A 12,280-nucleotide genomic window follows, 5' to 3' on the forward strand; every position below is an offset into this window, starting at 1 on the left:
TCTGCTAACTTGTTGACATGCCAGCTTAAGGATGTTTACTGGTATGATTTTGTGTTCACTGCTCAGCTCAAACTGTCGTGTATCGTGAGTCCTTTGACGACATATCTCACAACATATCAACATCATTCTATCACCAAAATGAAGCAGTGAAGTCGTGAATTGTAGGCTTAAAGACATATTGTCAAGAATAGGGTGTTAAATATCAAATTTTAACGAATTAATTCCCTTACAACGGCAGGTTGCTTATTGCCTTTGCAAAAGTGAATGTGAGTAGCACCACAACGTTCTTTATGCTATGACTGCATAGTTACCTTGTTTTCTGATGACAGTGCTCCATGACAACATATCAGTTAATTGTCATTCCATGTTTATCTATTGAGGGAATTACATAAATGCGCCTGATTTCCCTATACCTTAAACTACGTTTATAACGAACACGCTTATAACGAACTGACCGATATGACAAACTTATTTTTTAGTCCCGGACATTTGTTGTAATTGTACATATGCTTATAACGAACTACGGTTATTACGAACTACAATTAGTGGTCCCTTTGAGTTTGTTATAACCGTAGTTTACTATATTCCTCTATTGTAAAGTGTAGAATTTGGCAGACACAACATTTCTTACATTTACACTCCTACATTTACAGAGGTTAGGGTGTTGTGTGAAACATGACTAGTCATATCACTGACGATCAACATCTGAATATTAAAAGCAAAACATGGCAGAGAAGTTTACAAAGTAGCTAGATGTAGCTGTAACTGGAAGTAAGTTTTCAAAAATCTCCACGGTTGGGAGATGTTGGAAGGGAGGTAACTCATGGACTGGCAATTCAGAACTTTTAACCCAAGCAGTTTCTTCATCACCTTTTTTACATCTGATGTTTGTGTGAAATGACAAAAAATATATTTATATTTTAAACCTTATGTTTGTATGTAATCACAAAAGTATACACGTTTTAATTTGATTCATAATTCTTATTTTGAGAAAGATATATGTTTGTCAGAGAAAAGAAATATGTATACAATTTAACCATGCTAACCTAAATATAAGCCATTATAGTGTGATATATCTCTTATTGCTCCAGATTACTCAATTATTGATATTATAGTGCACAACATACAAGGTGAGGTGAAATGGGGTTTTATGTCGCCTCTAAGATTATTGTACTTATATAGTGTGTGTGTGTAGCTGCTTGTACTAGTCTGGACTGATGCCAATTTATAGTGCTAGCCCACTGAGATACCATGGCTCAGTTTAACATGAATACCCCACACAGACACAGTATACTGACTCCGAGCCGACCAGTCCTTGTTTTAGCCCCTTTAATGCCGAGTGCCAGACAGGGTAACAACAAGTACCATCTTTTAACGTCTTTTGGTATGACGCGGCCGGGGATCGAATCCTGGACCTTCTGTCTCCGGAAGGATGCTCTACCACTAAACCATGGAGGCGGTCTCATAACATATAAGACAAAACAAAACCAGGTGCATAAAAAAAGATTTTATTGCAAGTGTAAATGATTGACAGTAATAAAACTTGTTTCAAGAGCAGCATAACCATTGCGTTGAGACATGATTGGTTATCACACAGATACAAACATACAACAGTATCACTGTTTATTACATCATATCAATTGTTATCACATGTTTATACAAACATCCAATGATGATATCATTAGTTATCACATGCAGTCACAGATCACAGCAGCGTTATCACAGATCAGCTAGTCCTGAGTGAGACAAGAGAATATTGTATTTACAATCAGACAGTGATCCTATGTAAATTATTCATGTTATTTTACCTTATGTACATATATCACTACATCTTACAACAGTCTACAGTCCAGAGTTGGGTAATGTTCTTGTTTAATATATGTTCTATCTCTAATCTAAACTAGTGTCTAGCAATGACCTGTACATCTTATTCATTTGAGGTTTACAGATTGCTAAGATTATACCATGGGTAAATATAAAGATTATGAGAGTTATCTCCCTTAGGCGAGTGTTCAGCAAGCTTCCAAGAATCTTGAAATTTGCCCTCTAACCCCAAATGTAGTAACGTTTATACTTTTGTTTTTGTCTTTGGGAATGCCATCATATTTCATTTTGAAAACATTTACGACTGACCATGTTTTCCAGATGAATTTACTTTGTTGGTTTAAAAATCAGATTGGTTCGAGATTGCAGACTAATGGAAAATCAACCAACTTCTCCCTTACATTCTTACTATATCAATTACATGATAGTTTTAAGGAAACAGAAATTCAAATTGACAAACAAAGAAAGTAATTTAGCAGCGATAAGTGTATTTGGCGAGTTCAACTCCAAGCATGGTTGTGGCCACCTATCACAGTGGGAAGTTATGACTGGTGGCAGCTACAGTATAGAGAGCTCCACGAACGGGCTATCGCTGTGAGGAGCTTGAGTGTTCAGAGTCAGAGAACACTACACATGCTGTTGAATAGGTGCAATGTGTAATTGAGAAAACAACCGCTAGAGTAGAAATACCAAACATCACATCAACAATGCAACTGCACCAACTGCACCGACTTCACTTTCATCAATATTTATGTGTTTGATGCCTATATCAAAACCTTGAGATACTCTGATTTGGAAGTAGTCTTGATATGCAACTTCCTCCATTGTTGGGCAGTTCAGTTTGTACACTGATATGTATCATCCAAAACTGGCTTCCAGTGTAGATATCACTTAGATGAGATCACTCGACGAGAAATGTCTAAAAATTCTCGCAAACCTCAGGAATTTTAAACTTTTATCAAATCATGTTGATACAGATGATATCAAAAGACACACACGTGAGATTCTGTATATACCTACTACTCATCCGTTAATTTTCTAACAATGTACATAATGCATATTGTAAGTATTTAGATTGCATATGATGGAAAAACAGGAGTGTCCTCCATGCTATGTAGATAGATTATGCCATGTTACCCCTAAAACAGGAAAATTGTTCTGGCCTTGTCAACTATGCAAAACATTGTATCTCTCTTTCCTGAAAATGTACCAGTTTATGTAAGAATAGGAATAAAAAAGGTAATATGTTCCAAAATGAACCTAAATATACTTGGAACGGACTGCACTAAAGATATACTTAGAACTTACTACATTAAACGAAGCACATTCAATAAGCTACATGATGTGTGAACATCAGAGATGTGGAGCCAGGATTATGAAAACGAGGGTGTGTGTGTGCACGTCGTACATCAGTCATGAAGTGACCTCCGATCGCGCTGTTAACATGGTGTCTGGAAAAAGGAGGATGCGTACCCCCTCCCTGGGTCCGCAAGTGCATCAGTGGTAGATACACAGGACAGTATATATATTTACATGGCATTTGTCATAACTACCGTATTCGACGTAATAAGCGTCCCGTTCTAATAAGCGCCAAAAGCGATATTTGCTAATATATTGGCCAGTGAACAATCCCAATTAGCACCTCTTCCAATTGATCAATGTACACAAGACTTATTTATTCTATATAATACGCACTTGTGTGTTATATGCACCCCATATCATGGGCAATTAAATTCTGGGAAAATATATCTGTTGTGTCTAATACGCACAGACTTTTCTTTTGTATCATTTCAGGCTGTCAGCATAAACCACGAAATTTACGATCTTTTGACTCTCTTTTTTCACCAAAATTTTATACTAATAAGAGCCCCCTATTTCTAACTTTGAGAGGCCCTTGGCGCTTATTATGTCGAATACGGTATGTGGCATGACATGAATATCATACATATGTGTACATGTTGTAACTGTATTTTTGTGAGTAGATTAAACAAATGAGTAGGCGTAAAGGCACATGTATTGCTGAATCGGCATAAAGACTGCTATAAATATACAAGCAAGGGGGATAAAAACTGATGAAGATATAAGTCTTGTCAATCTCTACAGATGGAGCAAGTAAGATTCATTAATGCTATGAATAATTTCATACAGCTTATATCATATTGTTTGATCTTAATAAATCGGTGACAGAGGTTTACCCTACTTATCATCGTGACAGCATAACAAAGAAAATATAGGTACTACATAACAGATACATATATTTACAAAGTTAACAGATAATATAATAAATAAATAATTTACCACATACATTAGAGCGTGAACACCCCAAAAAGGTGAACCACCATATCCCCATGGGCATCAACTGAGGCCTACAGCAAGGTGAGCACTTAATCCACTTTGGCATCTCAGGAGTCCAATTGGTAGTTTTTTAAATCACAAACGGACACACTACCCTGACTACTGCATTTCTTCAAATAAGAGCTGCCTTTACATAACGCTACGATTTTCGACATGGCAGAGCGGTAAGGTTTCGAAATAAGAACTAGGCTATATTTCTCCTTACTATATAGTGAATATAGTGAAATCTCTTGATTCCATACCAGAAACCTTGTCTTGACGACTTTACTCCTGCGAATGTCAAATTGTAATTAAAGGGACATTACCAATGCTGATTTGTTAATTTAGAATTTCCTGACACAGGATGATTGGGAAGAGTACCGTCTGGAATATGGGTTGTCAGTGTACCATAAAGTTTATTGAAGTAAGCATGCCCCTCATAAACTTCACAGACCCGACCATTAATAGAAGGCAGCTGTTAAAGAACAGCCCTTTTTGTATCAGGTATCACAGAGAGGAGAAAGTTAGGCTTACTTCAATAAACTTTATGGTACACTGACAACCCAAACTTTCTCCTCTCTGTGATACCTGATACAAAAAGGGCTGTTCTTTAACAGCTGCCTTCTATTAATGGTCGGGTCTGTGAAGTTTATGAGGGGCATACTTCTAAGAGAGGAAACATGGTCCTTGATTGACTGATGTCCTTCATTGGTCGAATATGAAATCACTAAACGTAACATTTACAAATAAATTTCCAATATTTACAAAATATGTAAATTTTGTACAACAGCCTGCCTAATAATAATTTATGATTAACAGAATAATAAGAGTGTGAGAGAAACAGTTGCATCCATACAAAGATTGATATTAAGTCCGGGAAACGAGAGAAGCGTCCTCACGCTCATAAATTGATGAAATGAAACCATAACGTATTTATGAAGTAAAAATTATGAAATACATTTTTGGTGTGAAATCATTAATGAATATCAAATTTCACCAAAAATATGAGGTAGTACATTTGGTATTTGATTATTTTGGACATTTATATCATGCCAACAGAGTCTATTCGTCTTTAGCTGTCAGTGATGATTTTTGATTATTATTCCAACATTTGTGCTTCTTAAAAGATTGGTTAAATTCACTCACTATCACTGACAGATATCCCTGAAAAATTTCTGGGTAAAAATAGGTGATATCTCATCTTCCTGCCAGGGGTACAATCTACGATGCCCGGGAATATATCGATCAGATAAAACAGATGGTGATTGCGTGTACATAACCAAACTAATTTGACAGTAAGAACATAATATGCTAAAGGAAAACATCTTCTATAAAATACAATTTACAAATCTTGATTAAGTGAAACTCTATTAATCCATACCGTTACTATGGAAACTCAACATTCAGAACGATAACTGTTGAGGATACCTATGCATATATAGAGAGGAATACTACACTGGAACCTCTGTTTGTCCAGACCATTTCACTGAGTAATGTAATACTGAATGAGCCCAAACTCAATTGTTCCAGTGTTGTAAGACCTGATCTTGTACCGTATATCGCTGTCTGTAAGGCGACACCACGTATAAGGCAACCTCCCTGTACAACCCTTCAAAATCGATGCTAATTTATATACCCCATCTTAAAAGCAAACCGGAATGAAGTGCGTCACATTTGCAATAAAAACGTGTTTGTCTTCCGCAGAAAAAAATTACATCATCAAATTCAGACTTGGTCAATACAAATTTGAAATTTGAGATAAAAAACACTAGACATGATTTACTGATTTAAACTCTTCAACCCTGTGTATAAGACGGCCCCCTTGAAAGCCCCAAAATTCTAGGTACGAAATACTCGCCTGGTACATGGTACATAGACGGTACATGATTCATTAAAGATTCATTTGTTAACCCAAATCTAGTAATGATATAGAGCCTAAATATTTCCCATAAGGGTAGAATGATTGTGTTATAACTTCCCGATATTTTCACAAATGCATTTTAGCAATTCTCTGTGCTGATTGGTCAATTGAAGCCATTTGCTTCATTGCTGAGAAAAGACGATATGACATCATTCATTGTTGATGACGTCACAAATTGATTACATTCCGTCATCTGAACAATAGGCCGCCTTCAGTTAAGTTTCTCTGTAGGGCTGACTTTGTTTTTTCTTCATTTTCTATATTAAAATGTCGACTTTTAATATATAGAATAATCTACTCGATATGAGGATTTATGGATTATTGGTCCCTCGTGAATGAATGCTGGAAGTATCCTCACAAAAGGTTCCGTATTAATGCCATTCCTTTACTCGGAGCAGATAATCCTTGTAGCTCGTTGATTATTCTCTAAATAGTGCATGTTTTATGTTTGAAACATAAATACACTGAAACCCCTTTCACCGAAACTACATTATCTTTACATTTTAAGACGATTTAACTTTATGGAGCTAACGGAAATCCTTATGAGCTCTATGGCCGTACTTGTTCATAGACTTGATTCAAGTCCCCTCTGTGAAGAGCAGGCCACTACTATGTCCTCCATCATGCCCAAATGTGACAATCATGATTAAATCATTTGCTTACAAAGGCATGGCATAACAGAAAATACTTCATCATAACAAATAATAAAAAAGTGTAAAATCTATTAAAAAACGTCAATATAAAATGGAAACAACAACATAAATACATAATCAACAATTGCGTAAAGTTGTCAGCCTCAAAGCTCCTTGCACTATAACTTTAACATAATAATTACATAATACTTCTTGCAGTATTCAAATAATTACATAATACCTCTTTCAGTATTAATATATGTACAAAACAGGTCTTGCAGTATCAATTTGACAAAAAAATTACAGAACATGTCTTGCAGTTCTCATTTGAAGTAATAATTAGATAATACTTCTTGCACTATTCAAATAATTACATAATACTTCTTGCAGTATCAATTTGACATTAATTACATATTACTTCTTGTAATATTCATTTGACATAATAATTACATAATACTTCTTGCAGTATTCAAATAATTACATAATACTTCTTGCAGTATCAATTTGACATAATGATTACATAATACTTCTTGCAGTATTAATTTGACATTAATTACATAATACTTCTTACAGTATCAAAATGACATTAGTTACATAATACGTCTTGCAGTATTAATTTGACATTAATTACATAATACTTCTTGCAGTATTAATATGACATAATAATTACATAATACTTCTTGCAGTATTCAAATAATTACATAATACTTCTTGCAGTATCAATTTGACATAATGATTACATAATACTTCTTGCAGTATTAATTTGACATTAATTACATAATACTTCTTACAGTATCAAAATGACATTAGTTACATAATACGTCTTGCAGTATTAATTTGACATTAATTACATAATACTTCTTGCAGTATTAATATGACATAATATTTACATAATACTTCTTGCAGTATTCAAATAATTACATAATACTTCTTGCAGTATTAATTTGACATAATGATTACATAATACTTCTTGCAGTTCATATTCATGGTCACATGATTTTACACTAATATTTTCAGTATCAGATAAACATTCATCACACAACATCTGTCCATGTGCTGCTTAACCTCAGTCGCTGCTCTCCAGGAATCCTTGTACCTTGTACACCAGACAGATGACTGAGTGGGTTCTGGCATAGAGTAGACACCAGTACTCATGTTGAGAGCCAACAAAATGGGGACCAAGTGTCCAAAATAGCTCCTGAGAATGACTGATTGCTGACCAAGATGTCCAATCATCACCCTGTATGTCAGCAGCTAGTTTTAGTCCCGAGGTTAACACAAAAAGTAGTGCCACAAGCCTGGGATACACATGTCTGTGCTTGCCACACTTCTAGCACTCCATGTTGGGAGAAGTCACCATCAGTGTGGCTGCAGCAATATAGTGGTTCATTATTTCCAGACATCATTTTGATGAAGCTTGGTATGTTGCTTAGGCGTGGAGCTGGCACAGCTGTGCTACCCTCTGTGACACGGGCTTGTCTGTGGCCATCTGGATAGTCAATACATTGTTAGTCGTCGAGCTGACATAGCAGCGCTACCCCCCTGTTGATCCAGTGACTCTCTGGCTTGTCCGTGGCCAGCTGGATGGTAAATACATTGTTAGTCGTCGAGCTGACATAGCAGCGCTACCCCCCTGTTGATCCAGCGACTCTCTGGCTTGTCCGTGGCCAGCTGGATGGTAAATACATTGTTAGTCGTCGAGCTGACATAGCAGCGCTACCCCCCTGTTGATCCAGTGACTCTCTGGCTTGTCCGAAGCCAGCTGGATGGTAAATACATTGTTAGTCGTCGAGCTGACATAGCAGCGCTACCCCCCTGTTGATCCAGTGACTCTCTGGCTTGTCCGTGGCCAGCTGGATGGTAAATACATTGTTAGTCGTCGAGCTGACATAGCAGCGCTACCCCCCTGTTGATCCAGTGACTCTCTGGCTTGTCCGTGGCCAGCTCGATGGTCAGTACATAGTTGGTGGAATGACCGGTAGTCGACAGCACCCCACGCCTCGCGCTTGTCTTGTACACTGCAACCAGACACATGTCATGTGTGATGTGGTAAGTCAATGTTAAAATATGGGAGTTACGGTAGTCATAGCACTGAGATCACCTTGTGTAACGGGCTGTTGTTTTAAGCAAGTGGAAGTTGCATTGCATGCTGGGACGATGTGCTCATACAATGTAGCAGAATGGATAACAAAGTGTCTCAATCAAAGTAGTCTTGTTGACTGTTTCAAGAGCATTACAAAATCTGGTACTATGTCACTGTTTCAAAACGATCAATCTCAATCATTGATGTAATAATATAAGCTCTAAATTTCAAGGTATATAATCAAGTTTATCACACACAGAAGGTATTAGATACGAAAAACTCTTGTATGTACTAATGGATCAAATAGTTAATTGACGTCATAATATACAGCAATCAACATTTGATAGGAATATTCCTTATGTCCCAAACTGATTACATGTCAATCTCTTTCAAATCAGATCTAAGTTCTCACTATCGCTAAACAAAGATCTGAGGACATCCCATTACGGGTCACGTCAGAACGACCTTTCATCCGACCAATCAAAGCATCGCTTACCAGATCATGAAAGTGACAGTCGGAATGTGATTTCTAATCATGCAACTTTGAAAACGTATTCCGAACGACAGTTACGGCCCGTATGACTGATTCCGTCAAAATTATCGTCTTTCTCTCGTTTCCGTGAGTGGACATTTGAACGGAGGAGGCATTGCACAGTATGTGGGAAGCACTGACTTACAATCTTAACCATATATTAAACCTTCCGGAATATTCATGTGTTCAGTTTTCAGAATTTTAATCGAGAACTGTGTCAACAAATTTTTCAAGTGTAGTCTGAAATGGAAGTCGCCAGGTTGAAACGAGTGCCGTAAACCTCGAGAAAGCTGCTTTCTAATTGGCTGATGTCGACTTTTTGTTAGTTATTTAAGTGTTCGGTCAAAGTTCGCGAAAGGTCGTTCTGAATGGTACAAGTGTTTCAAATTGTTGAGGAATATTGTATTGATGTAAATCTTTTGTTGATAAGGCTTAAAAATTAATAGTATTGGTTCTCAGGTACCGCCCTCATCATCATTAAGTATGCCGCATGTTTTGTTTTTATTGCCATTTTCCAAAAACATTAATGCGATCCAATAAAGCACGCAGTTACTTCCCTTTACATGGGCACTGCTTTACTGTGCATCTCGTGTTATGGTCATGGCAGCAATAGGAGTTTGTATGCTTGTTTATGTAGGGAGGCCCTTTCCAGGTTAATGGTACCAAACTGTTTATTTGGTTACATACTAGTTTGAACAAGCAAACAAACAAAAAACACCTCCTGCCTGCACTATATTTTCTAAAGTCATTGCCTGAAAACCAATTCTTTTACTTTTTTAAGCCTGAACTTCAAATACTTTTTGAAAGGATACTGACCCTAAACTGGTGGATCAAGTAACTCACATTTAAGATTTATTGCTTTGTATTCCAAATATTAAAGATTATTTTCAGAAAACTCAATGTCTTGACATCATTGCTGCCAGCTGAAGAAACTCACCTGGACATGAATATGTCAGTTCATCTGCAAACTGGGACTTTTCTCCTGGTTTTAACCAGATCTGAATCAACTTAAGGAATTAAACTGTGATGTACCGTACATATTAAATATAGCGCATATGGCATACATAATAGTTTCAATAGGTGATGCCCTCACAGGCCCTTGTGTGATTTTTCTCTCAGGCTTGATATTGTTCATCACTTGGTTACAGATCTATCAACAATAATCTTTAAGTTTATGTCAGTCATTATACAAACCAACAAGAAGGATTTTTTTTTTAGGCAAAGTAAAGCATTTGTTTGTTTTTTACCATATTTCACTCCACTGATGCTGACCCTCCCCCTCCCCCCTCCTCACGGCCCCCCTCCCTCTCACAGCCCCTAACCGCCACGGTGCCCCTCCCACTCATGGCGCTACTCCTCTCCCCTCCCCTCCCACTCACAGCACCCCTCCCACTCATGGCGCCCCTCCCGTCCCACTCATGGCGCCCCTCCCCTCTTCCTCACAGCACCCCTCCAACTCAGGGTGCCCCTCCCCTCCCACTCATGGCGCCCCTCCCCTCTTCCTCACAGCACCCCTCCAACTCAGGGCACCCCTCCCCTCCAACTCATGGCACCCCTCCCCTCTTCCTCACAGGACCCCTCCAACTCAGGGGGCCCCTCCCCTCCCACTCATGGCGCCCCTTCCCTCTTCCTCACAGCACCCCTCCCACTCACGGCGCCCCTCCCCTCCCACTCATGGCGCCCCTCCCCTCTTCCTCACAGCACCCCTCCCTCTCACGGCACCCCTCCCATTCACGGCACCCCTCCCCCATTACCCCAGCCACAGTAACCAACAATCGTCCAACAGTAAACACAGGTTACAAGGATACGATTGGAGTGGGGTCATACAGGATCTTGGGCTGTGACTCTACAATCACTCGCACCTGTCGACACCACCGGGCTCCTTCCATGAACAAACCCTTGATGTAGGCACCATTTTTCTGAAACATGAATGTTACTTAACACAAGCAGAATATCACTCGTGTCGGAAGAGGTCTGTGATGATTCCACTGATAAGATGTTGTAAGGTCTTGTTTTGGCACAAATCAATACATGTCCCACTGGCTCAAACAGACAAGTCAGGGTATTTGGTTTTAAAATGAGTGTGTCTGAGTTTGCTATTGTTATTTTACACTGATTCAAATTTTGAGTTTTCGTATATCGTATTATGTATTTATTGTATGGTGACCTCACTTTCTCAGTAAAGTACAGATTCTCGTACTTTTAGGGGGTTGAGTACTGTTTGGGATTTGAACTCACACTGCCAGAGTGAGGCACCTTATCGCCTGCACACAAAGTCAGCGATCTAACCCACTCAGCCACCAAGGTTTCCACAAAAATGAAAGTCTGACAACAGGTAGTCTAGATCACGTACTTTGTGTACCCTTCTGACAAGTGTAAATTGGCCCACTCCCATGGCCGAAAGCTATGAACACATATTTAGAAAGTGGTCAAATGTAACAAATGTTTATTGTATCATGTCTCATATGGTGACCTCTCTGTCAAGATACTTATCGTATTATGCATTGCATGGCAACCTTCCTGTCAAGATACTTATCGTTTCTTATAGCTAAAATGGATAGAATTATCATTAAACTGCCCGCGTGTTATCAGAAATGAGTGGGCCACTGTAACTTGATAATGCCCTCTTATTGCTTGACGACAGGCCATTATCACGTCCGTTGTTAGGTGATGTCATAGGATAGGATAGGTGACGTCACGTTCAATAATGAAGTCAACTGGTTTGTTCTATGACTTTTCCATATTTGTAAAAGTGGGTCAGTGACATTCGTGTTGATTGCAGTAAATGTTTCAAACCCAATATTGTTGTTTCTTTTTATTTGATAAAAAATTCCATCCATTTTAGCTATAATAACGGTAACGCTATTTTTCAGGGCATTATCATTAGCAGAAGCCCTCGGTTTTTTCAACTGCACTCCTTCGTCGGGCAGTTAATGGAAGACCTGGTGCTTCTA

The 12,280-nt window shown here is 38.3% G+C and overlaps 1 protein-coding gene across 1 annotated transcript in view; it reads right to left on the reverse strand.

Annotated features, from left to right (window-relative positions):
- Positions 1-4,727: 4,727 nt before the first annotated feature.
- Positions 4,728-12,280, reverse strand: part of LOC124144297 (dynein axonemal heavy chain 3-like) — a 179,631-nt gene continuing 172,078 nt past the window's right edge. The window contains exons 82-84 of the mRNA XM_048396807.1: positions 11,135-11,245; positions 10,264-10,324; positions 4,728-8,729 (exon numbers count right to left, since the gene is read on the reverse strand). Coding sequence (XP_048252764.1) covers positions 8,584-8,729; positions 10,264-10,324; positions 11,135-11,245 — 318 coding nt within the window. The 3' untranslated portion in view covers positions 4,728-8,583. The remainder of the gene's footprint in view (positions 8,730-10,263; positions 10,325-11,134; positions 11,246-12,280) is intronic.

The sequence above is a fragment of the Haliotis rufescens genome, unplaced genomic scaffold (assembly GCF_023055435.1).
Source record: "Haliotis rufescens isolate VD_foot unplaced genomic scaffold, xgHalRufe1.0.p SCAF_16, whole genome shotgun sequence".
NCBI classification, from domain to species: domain Eukaryota; kingdom Metazoa; phylum Mollusca; class Gastropoda; order Lepetellida; family Haliotidae; genus Haliotis; species Haliotis rufescens.